This window comes from Rousettus aegyptiacus, unplaced genomic scaffold (assembly GCF_014176215.1).
Source record: "Rousettus aegyptiacus isolate mRouAeg1 unplaced genomic scaffold, mRouAeg1.p scaffold_m13_p_13, whole genome shotgun sequence".
In the NCBI taxonomy this organism is placed as follows: domain Eukaryota; kingdom Metazoa; phylum Chordata; class Mammalia; order Chiroptera; family Pteropodidae; genus Rousettus; species Rousettus aegyptiacus.
This window is the reverse complement of record NW_023416288.1, coordinates 47,933,471-47,953,763: the sequence shown is the minus strand read 5'-3', so window position 1 is coordinate 47,953,763 and position 20,293 is coordinate 47,933,471. Positions and strand designations below refer to the sequence as shown.

Here is a 20,293-nt window from a genome sequence, read left to right as displayed (position 1 = left end):
AGGGGGCTCTGTTAAAAATAAGAACAAAAATCCAGAGTGAAAGTGTCTCGGGTTGCGCTAAGTGGCCTGGAAATTTCCGAGCCGGCGCGGAGGCCCAGGCGGCGAGGGCGCGCAGACGGCGAGGGAGCGCGGGCGGCCCAGCCCGGCCCGGCCCGGCCTCCCGCCTCACACCCATGCGACTCGGGCCGCGGGGCTCGGCGGGGCTCGGCGGGGGCGCGGCCGCACGCCGGAGGGGCGCCGCGGCTCGCAGCCGGGCGGCGGCCGAGCTCAGCGCGGGCCCGCGGGCCTCCATGTGCGTGCTGGCGGCGGCGGGCGCGCTGACCGCTCGCGCCCCGCACCCTCGAGGGCCGGCCCGGGCGCGCGGGCGGGGGCGGCCGGGCGGCGGCGGCAGCCGGAGCGGGCCCGGGCGGGCGTGAGCGCCGGGGAGCGCGCTGGCTGCATGCGCGCGGCTCCAGCCCGGGGCGGCCGCGGCGGCAGCGCCGGAGCCGGAGGCAGCCGCGCGCGCAGAGCCGCAGGAGCGCGGAGCCCAGAGGCGCCCCGGGTCCCCGCCGGACCGCGGTGACTGGCTCGCACCCGCGTGCGCCGCAGAGGCGAGGACCGGACTCTTTGAATCTCCCGGCGCCCAGGCGAGGGGCGACTCTTGGTATTTTCGGACTGGACTCGTGGATTAGAACGGCTCAGCTCCGAGCGCGGCCGGCGACTCGTAGGACCCCCGCCCTGGCCGCGGCCGCCGCGCCCGCCCTCGGAAGACTCGGCGGGGCAGGGGTGCGGGCCGGCCGCGGGGCTCTCCGTGTGCGCCGCGGGCGGGCCGAGGGCTGATCGGAAGGGATCGCGGAGCACCGGTTTGGGATTTGTTGCGAACAGCATGGAGGAGGATGACCCCAAGCCCGGCGACGCGGCGGCGGCAGTGGAGGGGCAGCGGCAGTCGGAGTCGAGCCCCGGTGGCGGCGGCGGCCCCGGGGACGCGGACACTGGCCGCCGCCGCGCTCTGATGCTGCCCGCGGCCCTGCAGGCGCCGGGCAACCACCAGCACCCGCACCGCATCACCAACTTCTTCATCGACAACATCCTGCGGCCTGAGTTCGGCCGGAGGAAGGACGCGGGGCCCTGCTGTGCCGGTGCGGGCAGCGAAGGCGGCGCGGGAGGCGCGGACGGAGGCGGCGGCGCAGGCGGCGCCGAGCAGCTCGCGGGGTCGGCCCGGGAGCCGCGGCAGAGCGCGCCTTGTGCGCCCACCGCGGGCGGGCCGCTGCCGGGCGGCGTCAGCGACTCTCCGGGCGAAGGGGAAGGAGGCTCCAAGGCGCTCTCGCTGCACAGCGGCGCCAAGAAAGGCGGCGACCCCGGCGGCCCCCTGGACGGGGCGCTAAAGGCCCGCGGCTTGGGCGGCGGAGACCTGTCGCTGAGCTCGGATTCGGACAGCTCGCAGGCCAGCGCCAACCTGGGCGCGCAGCCCATGCTCTGGCCGGCCTGGGTCTACTGCACGCGCTACTCCGACCGGCCGTCTTCAGGTGAGTGCGCGGGGCTGGAGGGTGGCGCCGGTGCGGGACTTGTTGGGAGGAAGAAGACACCCGGACACTCCTTTCCCCCGACACACACAAAGACGCGCACACAGCGACATTGTGCGCGGCTGGCGCTGGCCGGGGCTGCGTCCAGGAGGCTGGGGGGCAGGACGCATTGTACAGGGGCACATACTGCTTACAACAGAAGCAGCAGATCTCTCTCTACCTTTTCGGAGCCACCTCGCACAGCGCCTTGCCCCCTCCCCCTGGCTGGAGTTTATTTGGTGGGATAGGGGGGCGCAGCTGGAAGACAGGCGGGCAAGCTGGCTGCACGACCCCCTCCCTGGTGCTTCTAACTCAGTCTGGAGCCGGGACGCGGCCCGCACGCCCCCAAACCTAGATCCATCCTGCGACCCAGAAATCCCAGATGCAGCCTGGGAAGAAAGAGTGCGGCGGCCGTCCACGCCTGGGCGCCCGGGCCTGGGCTGCCGAGGTGGAGCCGCGGAGCTGGGAGAGGCAGGCGGCAGAGGCGCCCTTTGCCCTCTCCCGGGTCTTATTTGCCAAGCGGAGGCAGGAGAGCGTAGCCCCATCTTGTGCACACGCGGCCTGACGGAGGGGGGCCAGCGGTCCCGCGGATAGAAGGGACCTTCTCCCGGAGGTTTCCTGGGGCGGCTGCTCAGCAGAAAAGGAGCAGACTTCCGAGGGGGCGTGTGCGGAGGTGCGGGGTGCATTTCTCATAGGTCTGGCATTTTAAAAAGCCGAGTCCGAGTCCCCGTAGAAACCGGCCGCCTTAAATGCGGGTCTGTAACTGCGAACCGCCATTAGGAGCAGACTCCATTTGTCGCCGAGCCGGCTGCGCGCAAACCGGACCCCCAGCCCCTGCCCCAGAACCCTCAACTGTTTTGCGGTGTCGTTTACCCAGACCGCAGCTCGACTGAGTCACCCCTTGGCTACCTTCCCGCCGAAATGTGTCTGTGTATCGCTGATGAAACCAGAATTTCTCCAGCTAGACCTGAAATTTGCTCCATTGTTCTCGCCTCCCTCCTTTGTTAATATTTAATTAACATATAGGCTCACAATGGGGCCGGCGAGGAGCCGCGGCCGGCTTTGTGCGCCGGGAGTCGCTGCCCGCCAGACCCGGTGGCCCGGGCGCCCCGCAGCCCCGCCTGCCCGGAGCCGCTGGCCTCCTGCGCTGAGAAAGAAAATTCCCCTTTAAGATCACATTTACGGTTCTCGGGGTTTACGGAACAAGCCAGCCAGAGTTTCCTTGCTGTGGGTTGGTGCCGTTTCGCGTACTCCTAAGTGTTTTTGTGTTTTGAAAAAAATCCAAGAAGAAAGGGAACTGAAAATTCTGCTTTTTGGGAGATTTTCTTTCCGTAAAATGGCGTGTCTTTTCGCGGGCTGGTTCGTGTGCTCAGGAGCCCCAGCGGCAGCGGCGTGTGGGGGTTCGGGCGCCCTTCCCCGCGCAGGGAGGGCGGAGAAGGGCCCCGGAGCACGCGGCGGCGCCGCCCCGGCCTTTCCGGGCCTCGCAGGGCCGCCTCCGCCCCCGCGCGCGCCCGGGCAGCTGGGCCCAGCGCCGGGTCCCCGCACCCTCGCGACCGAGGCCAGGCCTGCGGCGCGGAGCCGGCGCCCTTGGCGTGTGCGCGGCGATGGCTGTGCGTGCGCGCGTGGCGGCGCGGGCGCGAGTGTGGGTGCTTTAGAGTCTAAGGGGCCGGAGTTGGAGCCCCGCGGCCTTTGGGGCCCCCTCTCCGACGCCCAGAGACCCTCCTCGGGAGTCCGCCTCCCCCTACAGAGCCCAGGGCTGGCTCGGTCGGTGGGAGGAAGTCCTCTGCGCGCTCCGGGTCTCCGGACTGTCCCGGCCCCCTCGGTCCGCGCGGTCCCGGAGGCTTGTCGCTAGATGAGACGCCACAGCCGCGCAGCGTGGGCGGGTGGGTGAGGGCACAGGGCAGGGACCCGGAGTTCTGGCTGCCGGAAGTCCAGCCTTCTCCAGCCGCAGGGGCCTCCTCAGAAGTTGGGGCCCGGAGCTCCTCAAAGTTGATTCTCACACTTCACAGATTAAGAGACCCGGATGCAGTCACACTCCCTCCCAGCCGCCTTTTGGGCCCCATCCCTGAGCTCGGAGGGCTGTGCTTCCTAACAAAAAGGGGGGGGGCTTTCCCTCCTTCCCGCTGCTCCCCTCCCTCAGGCTCAGCCTTTTTCTGGTGGCGGTCCCGGGAGCCTCACCACCCCAGTCCCATTCCAGCCTCAAGTACTGTGAGGCGTCCCAGTGGGAGGAGGCCCAGGTGGGGGCCAGAGTGTGGACCTTCTCGCCCAAGGTCAGCTGGGCTCCCTGCATTCTGGGGGAGGGGCAGGCAGCCCTAGTCAACTCACCAGCAGGGACCTGTCCCCTCTCCTGTGCTGGGCGACTGAGGAGACTCAGGGTGAGAACTGCTCCCTCCCCACCCAGGAAAAGTAGTGTGTGTCCTCTGCTCTTGCCCAGAAAGAAAACAATGACCTTGGACCTGCAGGAGGGGGAGGCAGGAAGGGGGCCCCTCCTGCTCTCAGGACCCAGCAGCCCTTGGCATTCTGTGGGCTGCCCCCTTTGGGGGTCCTGTGGCAGCCCCCTCATAGCCCCAGGCACTCCTCCTGGTACTCTGGCTGCCCCCCCACTGCTTCCCCCTCCCCCCTGGCCTGGCAGAGACCCCCCCTCCCATCCCTGTTCCTGGATGGAACCTCAGGAAGGGCTGGAAAAAGCCAGGCCAGAAGGCGGTGGGGTTTTGCTTCCCTGCTGGAACTTTCCTCTTATCAGGAGACCTCTCGGAAGCCTGCCCTGTACCCCGCTGCAACCCCACAACCAGACTTACCGGCCTACAGTCTCCTTCCCCAGGGCGGGTCCTGACGGTGGGCGCGGGCCCACGCCCAGCCCCAAGTCCAACCTGCTCTCCTCCAGGCCGGCCTTGGCCTTGGGCTGCCCAGGCCGGCCCTGCGGGGTCACCCACCTCCGAGTGGGCAGGCAGGCCTGCAGCCTCCTAACCCGTGTGTCCTCTGTCCACTGTGCCCACCCAGGCCCCAGGTCCCGCAAACCAAAGAAGAAGAACCCCAACAAGGAGGACAAGCGGCCACGCACGGCCTTCACCGCGGAGCAGCTGCAGAGACTCAAGGCCGAGTTCCAGACCAACAGGTACCTGACCGAGCAGCGGCGCCAGAGCCTGGCCCAGGAGCTCAGCCTCAACGAGTCGCAGATCAAGATCTGGTTCCAGAACAAGCGTGCCAAGATCAAGAAAGCCACGGGCAACAAGAACACGCTGGCCGTGCACCTCATGGCGCAGGGCCTGTACAACCACTCCACCGCGGCCAAGGAGGGCAAGTCGGACAGCGAGTAGGCCGGGCGGGCGGCGCCACGCAATGCAATAATTTAAAGTCGCAAAAAAAGGGCCAGTGTATAAAGATTATACCAGCATTCCTAGTGAAGAGAGCGTGTATTAGCTATGGTTCTGCAATATTCTATGTATATATAATTTACAGGTGGTGTAAAACTCAAAATGTGACTATAAAATATTTTTTGATTTTTTTTGTGTTCATGAGATTATGTTAATGTTATGATTTTTTTTTTTTTGTGAACGGGGACCACTTAGGGTTTCATCTTTTTTAATCCCCTAAGCTCCATTATGGGACATTGGACACTTTTTTTTTTTAATTTCAAAAGAAGAAAAAATTAAAACAACTTGCTGAAGTCCAAAGATTTTTATTGCTGCATTTCACACGACTGTGAACCGAATAAACAGCTCCTACTTGGTCTGTGAGTTCTGCCACTTTGTTTGTGTGGGCTTGGTGAGGTCAGCAGGAGGGGGTCACACCCCAGCCTCTGCCAGGGCAGCACCAGGGCCATGGCCCGCCAGGAGATGCTGAGGTCCTCGGAGAAGCGTGGGAGCCTGGTCCGGGGAGTGCAGGCGCCCTGGGCCCTGCTCTGCCCGGCCCCTTCTCCCGCCCTCTCTCCCCGACCAACGTCCCCCTCGCCAGGCCCTGCACGCCCCCATCTGCTGTGTCTCAGTCCTCTGTCCCCCCACCCACCCGATGCCTGCGCCAACTCCCCTTCTCCAGGCACAGGGGCTCCCCGGCAGAGAATTCGTGAGTGGTAGGGTGACCTCTCCCCTCCTCCTGCCCCAGCCCAGGGGATCCGCAGCTCCCCCAGCCGCCGCCCAGAAATCGCCGGGCCCGAGCCCCAGAAATGGCGGGGTCCAACGGCTCCAGGTGAGCAGAGTTGGCATTTTCTTCCTCTCCGTTTTCTTTTTTCTCCCGTCTTTTTTTAAAGTGGCATTGCTGCTGTAGAGAGCGTTCTCTCGCGGTGAATCGTGTGTGTATACAGATGCACTACGCAGGGACACACACGTGAGCCCACAGTTCCAGGACGTGGGACCGCCTGGACTTTTAAAGGCACTCGGAATCTCCCAGCATCTAGAGGAAGGAAGAAAACGTGTAAATAATCCTTTCTTACCACTTTTTGTCTTTTATTGTTTTTTTAATATACATTTTATTTTTTTGAAGGCGTGGTACAGTGTAAATTAAATATATTCAATATATTCCTGCCAAGTACATATATATAAACAAACACATGACCCTATATATAATTCCACTCGGTCTTCCGTTTAGTGTATGGAAAAGGACTCGCGTCCAAATGTCTGTCTGTGGCCGGGACAGCCCAGGGTGTGCCCATGGCCGAGACAGGAGGCGTGGCTGTGCCCTGAGGACTGAGGGTGGACTTCTCTCTTTGCCTTAAACCTCTTTATTTCACTGCGATGATAGTTTCACTTTGTACATACTAGCGTAAACCTTTTTAAAAAGGAAACTATGAAACAAAAGTTGTAATTTAAAACTCTGTGAATAACCATCTGCTGCTTAGAACACTCGATGAAATGCTATGCCTTTTTAGCAGGAAGAAAGTTTTTTGGGTTTTTTATTTTATTTTATTTTATTTTACAAAACATGTGCGTTTTACAGTTCCAGTATCCAATATTTATAATCTTATGAGCAATGAATGTTTCTATTTACAACTGTGGTTATCAACATTGTGAACATTCCCCCTGCATTTTTGTGTGTTTAAATCCTTGAAAGTTACATTAAATAATAATTTTAAAAAACCACTTTATCGTAAAATACTGGCTGTCCAAGGCACAATGACTAGTTTCTCTGAGCGAGCGTGTCTGTGTGTCCGGGTGGCTGCGGTGGTCCTCCACGGCGCAGGTGCCAGTGGCCTTTGCCCCAGCCCCAGCGGGGGTGCACCTGCCAGCCTCGGCAGCCGGAGGAGTCATTTAAAAAATCACAATAATAGTGAAGACACTTCGAATAGCTCCTGTATGAGCACAGAACAACTGCAGTTATTTAAGTACACTTCTTTTGACCGGAAGGAAGTGTTTGAAAGTATGGTGCTAGTCCACCAAATGAATATTCAAAATCCCGCAGAATGTGACAGGTCTCGGACCCCTCGTTGCTCCTCCTGCTGCACCACGGTCCTGGACCCCTGGGGCCAGGACCCCTTACTGACTGACACAAAGAGGCTCTTCACTTTTATGTTTTGTTGTCTTTTTTTTACCCCCAAAGTAAAGGATGTGGACGACATCCCAAGGCGGATGCAGGAAAAGACCAGCTCTGCGGGAGGGGACTGGACGCCTGGGTCCCAGAGGTCCCTCTGCACTGAGAAGCGGGCAGGCTTCTCCTCCGCGGGGCTGGGCACGTCGCTCCACGTCAGCCTTGAGCACCGACTGCTCTGTTCCCAACCCTTATTGGCTTGAAAAGGAAGTTTCCCCTCCCACTAGAAGACACTCAGACTGCCACAGCATCATCTGCTGCTGAAGGACTTTCAGGCGGCCTCTGTCCACACCCGGACTCTCTGCCTCCTGGCAGCAGCCGGGCTGCTCCCCGGATTTGCAAAGACACCTCGATGGAGGGAGTTGGGGTCTCGGCGATGAGGCTCCCGTCAGGGAGCACCCCGGGGTCATCGCCAACAGGGTGCCACTCCCCTGGCCGTTCCCAGCATCTTCCCTGCTCCCACTTTTGAGGCTCCTAGACTAAAAAACAGAACAAAAGCCGCTAACTCGACAGTGATTACGAGGTTGGACTCTCTCACTTTTTAATAAAAGGACATTATAGCGACATTAAACAACCATTTTGTTTTTTAATCTGTTTGCAAATCCTAACACTCATAAGGGACAAGGCACGTTTTTGTAGGGCAATGAGTTCCCCGTCCCCAGAGGCATGCAAGCAGACACGAGGCCTACAGTAGCACAAGGAGAATTTTTCTTTTTTACCTTTTGTCTCTGGGAAGGGATTGGACTAAATGAGCCTTCGGACCCTTCAAACACTGAGATTCTGGTTTTGCTCTTATGTTTATTACAATTTTTAAAAAATCAACAGCATACCATCCAGGCTGATAACTCACGCAGAGACCCCGCGGCGCCAGCGGGAAGCTCTGGCTGGGAGGGGCAGAGGCCAGAGCCAGGCCTGCTGCGAAGGCCGAGCTCTGAAGTCCTGCGGCCAGCGCGGTTCCCCCTGGGCCGCTGAGTGCCTCAAACCAGGACTGGGAGGAGAGGTGGCGGATCCTCCATCCCACCCCCGCAAGATCCTCGCGCCCGCAGGAGGCGGGTTTGCTAACCGTTCCTCAGAGGAAAGCTTTGTGAGAAGTCCTCGCTCCTCGGAGCTAAACGTCCACCTCCCCGCACCGCACCCCAGCGCCAGGCCTGACTGTCCCTGACGCCTGACGCCCAGGCGGAGGTGTCAGGCGACCTCTGTGGCGAGGCAGGCCTGCCCGGGGCTGGGAGACCGGCCCGGAGCACAGCCGCCCCCAGCCCTGCCCAGAGCGGGCTCTCCTGCAGGGTGCGCGCCGGGGACAGGCCTGGCAGGCGCTCAGGGGCTTTTCTCTTCCAGCTTCCCACTCCTCCAAAAGGGGTCGGGGGAGTAGGGGCCCACCCGCAGGCTAGAGTCAGAATCTGAGGGTTAACACAGGCGTGATGGTCTCCCAGTGTAGACCCGCCATGCGCTTTCTTTGAGAAGACAAGGACGCCTCGCGGGTGACACCAGTCTGATCGTCAAGAGGGCTCCATCTTTTCTGTTTACTCCACGAATGAAAAGGGCAAGTCCATGGAGCTCCTGGCCCGTGGGCACAGGTGTGTGCGCCCCGGGCGCAGCGCGCGCAAAGGCCCAGGCACTGTACGTATATGCAGACTCGCCCGCGGCCGCCCAGGCCGGTGGGGGCGGCCAGTGCTGCTCCCGCCTGGCCGAGAGTCCTTCTGTCTCCCGCCCGTTTCATATGCGACCTTCGCGCTCTCCACCCGCCCGGCGGCTCCCCGAGCGCCCGTGGAAGGGTCCCGGCTCCACCGAAATGCGGCCCGCTGAGCGGAGCTGCGCGCGCTGGGAGGTTAAGGGAAACTGGCGACCGAGCGCCCGCCGCCGCAGGCCTCTGGGGAGACCGACTGTCCCACGCCACCTGCACCCGACACTGCGCGCACACGCCCGCAGCCCCCGCGCCGAGCCTGGGCGCGGAGACCCCCTGTCCGGACTTCTCCGTCCCATCGGGGCAGAGGGCGAGGCCTGCAGGCCTCGGAGCAGAGCGGGCGGATGGCGGGCGGTGCAGGCGCGCCGAGTCCCGGGACCCCGCGCGCCGCGGCCGGGTTCATGCAGGCGCCGCGCGAGGCGCGTGCAGACCATTCATGATTTTATTAATGTCGAACACGCCATCCTATTTATGCTAGCCGCACACAGAAAATAAAAGGCTATTCTTGCAATCATCCGAAATGTAGTAATAGTCATTAAAGTGGCTCCTAATTGCGGGATTTCGGCACGCTCGGTCTGCCGCGCGGGCTCTGGCTCGCGAGGCGGACGGCCACGGCGCCGTTATTACTGTTGTCGCTACCACTGGCCTCGAGCTCAGCGGGTGAGCGCCCTGCTGCAGTTTCGGCCCAGCCCCCCTTCCCCCCCCAAGAGCGACGTGGGGAGCCCCAAGATGGGAGGCGAGCAGACCGACTCGGGAGTCCCCGTGACTCAGGCTTGCTGCCCTTCGCCGACCTCGCCAGGCCGCGCGAGGCCTGTGCGACGAATCTGGACGCGGGTAGAGTGTCCCGAGACCCACAGGACTTCCGTGTCCCCGAGGGACGGAAGCCAGGGCAGGTTTCAGGGCTCGGGGGAACCTCGGGTGCGGAGCCAGGGACCAGCCCCCCTGGCAGTCCCGCCCCCTTCCCGGGCTGCGCCCCGCGCTTTGCCTGGAGCAGGAACAAAGAGTAGCCGAGATCTTCCCTCTGAGCCTGGAAGGCGTCCCAGAGGGGCCCCGCCCGCCCCCGCCCCAGGCTCCCGGAGACCCGGGAGGGAGAGGGGCTCGGAGCCCAGCGGGCTGCGCCGCTGCGGCCCGCAGCGCTGTCTCCTCGGCGGAGGGGTCGGGCTCGGAGCGCGGGCGGGAGGGACCCTGACACGCCGAGGTCCTCCGCCGGGCGAGGAACGTGGGGATCACTGCGTGCACCCCGCGTCTGGAAGGATCGGGCGGCCGCCGCTCGTCCCCATCTGTCGAGCTGAGAAACTTGGCCGCGCGGGGCGAGGGCGCTGCGCGCGGAAGGGCGGCCCAACGCCTTTCAGCCCGCGCGCCCGGGCTTCTCCGCTCCCGCCAAGTCCTTTGTCTGCGAGGGGACTGTCAGGCTCTGGCGCCCGGGTCTGCCCTCCTCCTTCCCCCGTCCTCGACCCCCTCCGCCAACCTCCCTTTCTTCCCTTCCTTTTCTCTCCTCTTTGGATGGGCGATCACAGGCTCCAGCTGCCAAGGCGCCGCGAGCCGCGGCCGCCCCGTTTCTGCGACCGTCGCCCCTCCCAGCCGCGGACGGGCCGCTCCCCTGCAGCCGTGCCGGGCGCCCGCCCGCGTCCGTCCTTGGCCATAGCGCGTTGCCTCTGCGTTCCCCCCCCCCCCCCGAGGGCCCAAACTTTGTCCCAAGGTTGTTGATAGTTTCGCTGTCTCACGCCCAGCAGCGAAACGTGAATCCTGCAAACCAGCCTTTCTCTAGATTCGGACATCCGGGAAGGCGGCCGAAGCGCGCAGCCAAGGCCAACGCTGCCGCTCCGTCCCTGCAGGTGAGGCGCCCGGCGGACTCAGAGCAGGTGAGGCGCCCGGTGGACCAGAGACTGCCGCCAGCCTGCCGTCATGCAGAGTCTCGGGGCGCGCCTTCCTGGTGCCCAGACGTCCGGGTGGGAATCCGGTCGCCGTCGGTCCCTGGAGTGGAGCGGGGCGGCTGTGGGGCTTCCAGACCCACGTCTGGGGAAAGGCGGAGGCCTGAGAAGAGACCAGGGGCCCGGCTGCCCCCCCCCCCATGCCCACACGCGCCCGCACCTTGGCTCCAGGACAGCTCGGCTGTCATGGGTTTTCACGCAAACCCTGACACAACACCACGCAGCTCGGAAGAAGTGTGGTGCTGGGGAAAACGGTGTCCCGTGGCAGGCCTTGAATCCGGGGAAGTCAACTGCCAGCGTTCTGCTCGGTGCCCCCCCCCCAGAAGCCCTCCCCCCATCATTCGTCCCCAGAATGGGAAGGACTCTAGGGCACAGGCTTCCTGTGGGGGCTGGATGGAGCTCGGTGGCACCCAGGGGGCAGGGCCACCCCTGCCAGGCCCCTCCTGGTCAGGAAAGGAGCCGGAGGGCAACGCCCACGTGGTTATCAAAAGTGTAATGGCCCTAGGAGCCAAGGGGAAGCGGAAGCCACACTTCTAGCACTTTCCAGAAATATCTCCTCCGCCCCCCTCCCCACGTGGCTTCCTTTTCTGGAACGCGGCTAAGTGTGCGTGAGCCTTGTTATCTGTGGGCTCCAGCGTGTCCACACATGCGCACACCAGGACGTCCCCCCAGCCGTCCCTGACCTCGAAGTGAGCAAGGTGCTGTGTCTCGGGTTCTGATAGAAGCCCCGCGATGACTCGACCCAGCACCTCCATCGTCCAAACGATGGCCCCTGTGCTGAGCAGTGAGGGATTCGACCCAAAGTGGAGGAAGGGGACCCAACTGGACCCTGCGGGCCAGAGGCCACACCGCCTGGCACGCGCGAGCCGGCCGCCCCCGCGCACGCCGCCACCCGAGCGCCTCTTCCTCCGGGAGCGAGTGGGCGTCCCCACGCAGGGCGGGCTGACTACGTCTAAATGGCGGAGGGTGTAAGGAGCCCTTTTAAATTAATTGCTGTTCCTATAGCTAAAAGCATAACAGGCTTTGATTACATGCTAACCAGAATGAAACATAATCCTGAATTAATTACGTGGAGATAATTTTATAATTCTTTCATTCAATTTAAGAAGCGACGTGTTGTTAACCTCCCATTTTCACAGGAGGGACGATTCGAAAGAAAAATGGTCCTGAATGTGGACCTTCTAAAAGACCTAACGGGGTCGTCTCTTCATTTGCCCCAAAAGGCAAAAGTGGCAATCAACGCGGCCCACCTATTGTCTCTTTACCTGCAGGTGCTCCCCCCGCAGAAAGTGGAAAACCCCGGAAAATCTCAGACAAAGGGGGCTGTCCGAGGAGCCGCTTTCCCAGCCTGACCTGCTCTCTGCGTAAAGAGGGTGATCTGCATTTCTATTCTGTCCAGCCTGTATGTGGAAGTGACACTTGACGCCCCCTTCGGCCCCCGGAGAAAGCCTGGGTCTCTGCGACACTTCAGCCGGGCGTGAATGGGGCCCGGGGCCAGGGCCTGGCGTGAAGGTCAAAACCCCAGCCACCCCTGCAGGTGGCTCATTTCCTCCCCAGACACCAGCGCCCTATGAGGGTGCCTGTGCAGGGCGGGCCAGGACCAGGATGGTTGTCACTATAACTTGGAATCAGAGGCTGCCCTTCTCCCTCCCACCCTTCTGTCCTCCCCCCACCCCCCACAAGTCATCGGAAGGAGGCTCTGGTGGCTTCTGAGGCAATGGAGGTGCCGGAGGAGGTGCAACCCAGTTGAGGCCCGTTCTGCCAGCGGGCTAGCCTTTCCCAGAAGTTCTGGGGATTTGTGAAGGGCGGGATGGAGAGTTAAATTGTCCCAGGCTTCCCAGGTGACCAAAGGTCGGCCAGACACATTCCCTTTGGGGACTGAGTAGGCCCTGGAATTTATTTTGTCCAATGAAATGTCACCTCAAAGTGGACGACTGACAGGTGACTGGGAGAGGTGTCCTTGGTGCAGGAACGGCCATGCACCCTGAGAATGCCTGGGTCTCAGGGAGACAAACCCAGAGCGTCAGAGGATAATGGAGTCACAGGCCAGAGAGCTGCACACCCAGCACTCGGGGGGCGACCCCAGCCTCTGTGAAGGAGCCAGCACCGTGCAGAGCCCACGGGTCGGGACGCAGGCTCCCACGCAGGTGAACACATCCTCCAGACGCAAGCCAGGGGCTGGCCCTGTAGGCCTTTGCGACCCAGAGCTGGGCGCCCCCTCCCATCCCCCGACAGGGGTATTTCAATTGCACCTTTTTTTTTTTTTTAAATGCTTCCTAGTCAAACCTGAATATGCAATGAGACGCCAGAGCTTTGTGGCGGAAATATAATTAAACTGGTGAAAGATGTAAAAGATGAAGAATGAGGATGACATCAGGCCGATTTCACACTTGGCAGTCGGATCCTGGGCCCAAGCCCTGCTCTCGCCTCGCAAGGCAGATCAAAGGCCCTGCCATGCTGAAAAGGCGAGGGGGGGGGTTAAGTATGCTAATCCCCGGGACAAATATATTTTAATCTTGTTAGAATACAAGTTAACGCTGCAGCTCAGTGGCTGCCGTGGGTCGGGCTGCAGAGGGCCATTTTTTACTTTAGCCGTGAATGAGGTAGACCTCCTGGGTTATGCATCGGGGGTGAAAGTACATCTATAAAATGAACCCCATCTTTGGGCGGCATCGCCCCCACCTCCAGCTTCCTGAGCTGGGGGACTGGGAATCTCGGAGGCTGCCCGGCGGCGGCGGCGACCCGGATGCCATTCGTCTGTCCTCACCCCTCACTCCCTCTGCACGGCATCCAACGGCCGGGAAAGGAACTCGGCTCACTGGGTGGAGAAGAAACAGGAAAACTCTGAAATTAATTAAAAGGTTCTCCTAAGCAATCTGCTTCCCTTCAGGCCCCAGGTTGGGCCACCACGCCGACTCCTCCCCATCAGCCTCCTCACTTCAATTTCTACGATGTCAGTTTTCATTACTATTAATTATTTGCTGAGCTCCAGCCGTACATCCTGTCTTGCCCTGGTTAGCGAGAAGCCCACAGGTCCTCGCCTCGCTAAGCCTCGGTTCCTGCGTGAGCCGTGCACACGTGTGTGCACATGCATGGTGACATCGGTCCGGGCTGCCCCGCAAACGAGGCCGTTACAGTAGAAGCAGACCTGTCTGTCCACCTGAGTGTGGGAGTGTGCGCCTGTGTGTGTGTGTGTGTGTGTGTGTGTGTGACAGCGAGCGGGCCCGCTGAACCGTGAGGTCACAGAAGGTTAAACCACCCCGCGGAACCAGCCTGTGAAATATTGCTGATGGCAGCCACCTAAAGGACAATTTCTGTCTCTCTGCTCTAGGGCGTGTTAGAATTCCCTCTGCCTCGGGCAGAAAACCTGACTCCCACTGAAGTGTGCATCCCTCATTGCATTCCAAAGACAGGCCTTGTCCCTGCTGGATCCCAGCTGACCCACGTCCCCGGGGAGGGGGAGGGGCACGATGGCAGCAGCCCCCACCGCCGGAGTGTGCAGGGACCAGCCCTGGTTTCCCGGACTCGGGACAGCTTGCCTCTGCCGTAAGTCTCTCAGTCTCTCGTCTCCTTCAAGGCAGGAAGTGATTCTCGTGACCGTCGTGCCCATAAGGCCGTCATGGGTCAGTGGTAGGTTCCCTGACTCCGGGCACTGAGGCTGGATGAAGCGTAGTGACCAGCAGCCTGAGCCTCCGGCACAGCCTCCCTGGCACTGCCCCCCCCCCATTCCCTTAAGGTCTTCGCCGTGGCCACTGGTCGCCTTACAGACGGTCACTTTACAGACGTGGGAGCGCTTCTGTGCTCATGGCTCCAAGACCCGTGGTCTACTGCAACTTTGTCTAAATCACAACCACACCCGACTGACTGAGCACCTCCTACATGACAAATGTATCGGTTTCCTGGGGCCACGAACAACCGAAATTGATGGTCTCGGTTCTGGAGGCTGGAACCAGAAACCGAGGTGTGGGCGGGATCATAACACTGACTCTCAGGTGCTCGCTGAATGGGTTCCTGCGACTCCCCTTGGGTGCACTCAGCTTTCAAAGCCCCAGTATGCGGTGGAGCTTCTTGCGGGTGGAGGAGGGTGACCAGGAGACGGAGCTGCGTGCCGGGGTCCCTAGCGCCGCGAGGCCGGCCCCGGCTCTCGCGTAAACGCACCTGGGCAACGTGGTGGGCGGTGACGGTGGCGTCCTGGGTCTCCGTCCCGCCACGCCTGGGCCCCGGCTCACCCTGACGGGGACAGTTCACACGGGATCCGCCCCAGCTTCCATGTGGCAGGCACGGCCTATATCCCAGCCCTGGGGCAGGTCCCCGTTACCCCCACTACCCCGGGTGTGAGGAACTGGGGTTGGGGGCAGCGCCCAGACCCCACACTGGAGGGCTGCAAGCTGGCCCGAGGCTCTTCTACTGGAGGCAGGTAACGGGGCTCAAGCGACCCCGCCATGCAGTCCTCGGTGGCCTCTGTCTGGGCTGCGTGCCCCACGACAGAGGCTGGCGCCCAGCTGGGTGGGCGGGTGAGGCCTCTTCGCCCAGCTCCTTAGGCCTCTGGTGAGGGCGGCAGGGGCAGCGCAACTACTGACCGGCAGCGAGACAGCACTGTCCCTTGTCCGTCGGTCCCCAGGGCCCCATTTTCATCCCGGGAAGAGGCACACCCGTGTGGCCGGCCCGCGAGATCTGTCTGATCGGGGCTCCCTCCTCTGTGGCCACTGGGCTTTTCTTGGCCCTAGGAAGCCAGCAGGTACTTAACTGTCCCCTGTGGCCAGCTGTTCCTTTCAAGCATCCAACACCCAAGGGGCTGGTGGCTGCGGCACTAGATCATGGCTCTGTCCAGCCCTGGGCTCTCGTCGCCATCCCCTCTGTGTGACAGGGCTCTGGCCGTCGCGGCCCCGTGGGCACCTTGGCCACGATGGGGCTCTGACCCTCTGTCACTCACAGACTTGTGGGGGCCGGATCGATCAGGTCACCCTCCCCTTCACTTCCCGCTTTGTCTGACGAGAAACCTGGTCACTTAAAACTTTACTGGGCCCGGGGCTTCCGGTCGAGATGGCGGAGCCGGGGCTCTGTGCGGTCACGGCCGCGTCACCGTCACCCTGAGCTGACAACGGCCATCGCTGGGGGTCACCGAGGTCCAGCTGCACAGCGGTCCGACAATAAGGGACACACAGAAGAGGCCACCTGGAGACCGGCAGGAGGCGCGGAGACATGGAGCAGGCGGGTCCCCACTGCATGCGGCGGCCGAGAACCGGGGATGGGGATGGGGCAGCTGTGGGGGTCCCCCTGGAGCAGCGAGGGGTCCCAGCCCCACACCAGGCTCCCCGGCCCAGGCCTCCAGTGCCGGGGAGAGATGTCCCTATGACAGTGGCTGTGAAAGCCAGTGGGGACGGTGGCCGAGCGAGACGGGGGCTGAGGGCGTCACACGCTGTCCTCCTGGGAGCTGCGCGGGACTCGCCGCTGACAGACTCGCTCACTCTGGGCACCGGGGCCGCCGCTCGAGGGGCGCCAGGGAGGAACCGGGGTGTCGGGCTTCGGGCCAGGGCTTTGGGGCGGCTTCTCCCACACGGACGCGCTGGCGGAGGGCGCTGTCCCTTTGTCGAGCCCTCCCCGCCGGCTCCGAGTCCCGGCAACGCTGCTGACACAGGTCGCCCCATCCGGGTGACTTCCTTGGCCACGCCCCTCCCCACGGGGCCGCCCACGCCGTTTCCAGGGGCTTTTCCCCACGAGCGGCCTGTCTGGGCTCGCGCTGCGGACTTTCCTGCGGCCTCTCCGGGCTCACAAGCCCCAAACCAGCAGGATCCGGCCGCGGCGCGCCCCACGCCTCGTGCTGAGCAGCCCCGAGCCCGGCACGAGCGGCAGCTGATCCCGGTTCGCGGCTTGGCCTCTGGAGGCACCTCCAAGCCCAGCGTGGGTGGCAGACATCTACGGACTGCTGGGTGGCTCACGACAGGTGGCCTCAGGCAGGGCACAGGCCACAGCTGAACTCGGCCCGTGGTGAGCCCCCTCCCAGGAGGTCTCGGCCTGCAGGCCCAGTGGCTAGCTTTGTTTCAAGCCAAAGCATCACCTGGAGTCACACTCTCAAAACCAGTTAGTCTGAAGTCAGTCCCTCCCACTGATGAGCAAACTGCCACCAAGGTTCAACCACAACAAATGGGCACACTTGGCCCACATGGGGGCACACCTGGAGCGCCTGGCTCAGGTGGCCGGGGAGACTGCGCCTCTGGGCCCCACAGCACACCTACCACATAAGGCCATTCTACTAAGTCCAGGAGACACAGCAGCCCCACCTAACACACAGAAACAGGCCCAGGGAGGCAGCCACATGGGGGGACAAAGAGACACGTCCCACATGAGAGCACAGAGCAAAGATCCAGAAAGAGAAATAAATGAAATGGAGACAAGCGATCTACCAGACGCGGAGTTCAAAACACTCAGTGAACTCAGGGGAAGCGTAGATGAACTCAGTGAGAACTTTAACAGAGAGGAAACATAGAGGCGGAGATGCGAAACATAAAAGGGGGCCCGTCAGAAACAAGGGGTACGATCAGGGAGAGGAAGAGAACTTAGAGGGAATTGGCGGAGGGAGGAAGCAGGGGATCGAATCGGCGATTTAGGAGACAAGGCAGCAGGAAACGCCCGATCAGAACAGCAACGAGAAAATCGAATCCAAAAAAATGAGGACCGTTTAAGGGGTCTCTGGGAAATCAAGCATGCCAACATCCGCATTGTAAGGGCCTCAGAAAGGGAAGAAAGAGAGCAAAGAATGGAAAATCTATTTGAAAAAATAATGATGGAAAATTTCTCTAACCTGCTGAAGGAAACTGACATATACACCCAGGAAGCTCAGAGAGTCCCAAACAAGATGAATTCCCAAGAGGCCCGCACCAAAACGCATCAAAATTAAAATGCCAAAGATTAAAGACAGAGAGAGAATCTTAAAAGCAGCAAGAGAAAAGCAGTTAGTTACCTACAGGGGAGCTCTCGTAAGATCATCAGCCAATTTCTCAACAGAAACTTTGCAGGCCACAAGGATTGGCACAAAATAGTCAAAGTGATGAAATGCAAGGAACTACAAGAAAGACGACCCCACCCAGCAAAACTATTGTTTAGACTCAAAGGGCAGATAGAGTGTCCGAGATAAGAAAAAGCTAAAAGAATTCATCACCGCAAAACCAGTATCACAGAAAATGTTGGAGGGACTTCTTCAAGGAGAAGAAAAAAGTAGTTGTGAAAAATATGAATGATAAAATGGCAGTAAGGACAAATCTATCAACAGTTACTTTAAATGTAAATGGGTTAATTGCTCCAATCTGAAGACACAGGCTGGCTGAATGGATTCGGAGACAAGGCCCCTACATGTGCTGCCTGCAAGGGACTCACCTCAGATCGAAAGACACACACAGAGCGAACGCGGAGGGACCGAAAGACAGATTTCATGAAAACGGAAATGAAAAAAAAAAAAAAGTCTGGAGTAGCAATACTTCTATCAGACAAAATGCAATTTAAAACAAAGGCTAGGACAAGAGGCAGAGAAAGACCCAGTTACCCCACTTCTGGGCATTTATCCGAAGAAACCCCAAATGCTACTTCGAAGGGACATGTGCGTCCACGTGTTCACTGCAGTGTTAGTGACCGTAGCCCCGGGGCGCCCACCACCGGCGGAAGGCGGGGTGGTGCGGATACACCTCGCGCAGCCGGACAAGGGAGCGCGGTCCCGCCGTCCGCGGCAGCTCGGGCGGCCCGACAGGCAGGGTCCTGTGCTGGGTGGAGTGAGGAGGACAGAAAAGGCCAATGCCGTGTGATTTCACACGCGCGTGGACTCGAGGGGACAAAATAAGCACAACAGAAACAGAAACGAACTCAGATACAGAGGGGGTCTCGAGGGGCGTCAGGCGGGGCGGGTGGGAGCGGGGAAGGGGTTAAGGGGTGGGACTGGCGGTTGCTACGCGCGGTCGGGGGACGTGGAGCGCGGCCTGAGGGGTCGGCGGAGGCGTCGCCAGGGCACTGGCTTCGCCAGCGTGAGCTGCACAAATGCCTAACCGCTCTCCCGGCTGGAACTTAAAATTTATCTCCAAAAACTTTACTTGCCCGGAAGTACTTGCTGATGTCCGACCTGAGTCCGCGTGTTCGCTCCCAGCCTCCCCACTCAAGCGTCTCAGCTTGGGGGATGAACTCTGCGGTCACCTTGTAACGAACGTTACGGAGTACCCACGTGCTTTAAAGTCACCCCGGATCTCCCCACCGCAGGGCTCTGCGGGCGGTCCTAACTCTGGAGGAGAAGCCGGGGCTGGGGCTGTGGGGTGGGGGTGCGGGGCTGGGCGCTTTCCCGACCGAGGAGCGGGGGCTGGCCGGGAGGTGGGGTGCCCCGGATTCTCTGGGGTGAGCACGCACCCGCGTCTGGAGCTCGGGCTGCGGTCCGGGTCGGTGCTCCTGCAGCTACGTCTCTGCCCGCTTTGTCCCTCTGCCCCGCCCCGGGCCAGCGAGGCCGGCGCCAGGGGCCCGCAGGCATGCCCGCAAGCCGGGGCGCAGAGAGGGCACGCAGGAAGGACAGCCGGGAAGGCGGCTGGGGGGGTCCGACTCGAGTGGGTGGCACCGAGGAGCCGTGGCAGGCTGCGTAGGGTGATGGAGGTGAGGACTCTGTGACAGGCAGGAGAGGCCGAGGCGGCCGTGGGTACCGGGGCGCCGGTGGCTGAACTCCCAGACACGGAGGCCGAGAGAGGCACTGGCCTCCATCCGTCCCCGCTGGGTGCAGACTGGCCTCCTTGGGTGGGAGCAGAGGCGCCCCAGCACCCCAGCTTACTAAGGACCCCGGGGCCCAGGGAGGGCTGGCTGCGAACCGAGGCCGGCACTTCGTGGCTGTGTCCTGGGTGTGCCTGGCTCTTCCGTTGCAGCCCTGGCTCAGCGTGAGGACACGGGGGGTGTCTGCCTGGGGAGCCCCTTGCTCCCGGGGACTGTCCTGAGCACCACTGACCAGGACTTCACGGTCCAGGAGCCCTGGAGGCAGGGAGAATGGTGGCTGCTCGGAGCCCCGGGGCCGCCGGCTGCATGCATGGCTGCGCCTTCTGTCTGCCGCGGCTCTGAAACTGGGCAGAGCTGGGGCCCACAGAGGGACATCTCAGGAGGCCAGGGGCGTCTGCTCCTCCCAGAGACAGCTCTCCCAGTCGTGACCTGGGGCCGGGCCTGCCCCTGCCCGCCTCGCACTGGGGCAGTGAGGCCGCGAAACCTCGGAGGCTGGGATGGCAGGGGCCGGGGTCTTCCTGGAGGAAGGGGCGTGGAGGGGGGAGGGCTCCCCGGCTCAGACTGTGTCCTCCCCAGTCCGGACCACGTCCTCCCCAGCCCAGGGCCGCTGTAGGACGAGCCCCGTCTCCTCCGAGTGGGTGGCAGTGTGGTTTTCCTATCCTTACAATTACCTGCTAGATTTTAGCCATGCACGTCACCAGTAAGCAAGGACCTGCATCTCCACCAAATCCCCCTCTGCAGGCTGGGGCTGCCCGCCCCACACCCGGACTTGGGGCCAGTCGTCTGGACCCGTTTGCTGTCTCCCCGGGGCATCCCTGGGCTGGGGAGGCAGGTCCGGCGGGAGGCGGGCCAGCGGCAGCCCGCCCTCCCCTCCCCCGTTGCCATGG

The 20,293-nt window shown here is 61.8% G+C and overlaps 1 protein-coding gene across 1 annotated transcript; it reads left to right on the top strand.

Moving 5' to 3' along the window:
• The first annotated feature begins 1 nt into the window (after window position 1).
• EN2 (engrailed homeobox 2) lies at window positions 2–6,616 on the top strand. The gene is made up of 2 exons (XM_016160938.2): window positions 2–1,505; window positions 4,542–6,616. Exons 1-2 carry the CDS (start codon window positions 866–868, stop codon window positions 4,856–4,858), a joined length of 957 nt encoding a protein of 318 aa, XP_016016424.2. The 5' UTR covers window positions 2–865; the 3' UTR covers window positions 4,859–6,616.
• Window positions 6,617–20,293: the final 13,677 nt, after the last annotated feature.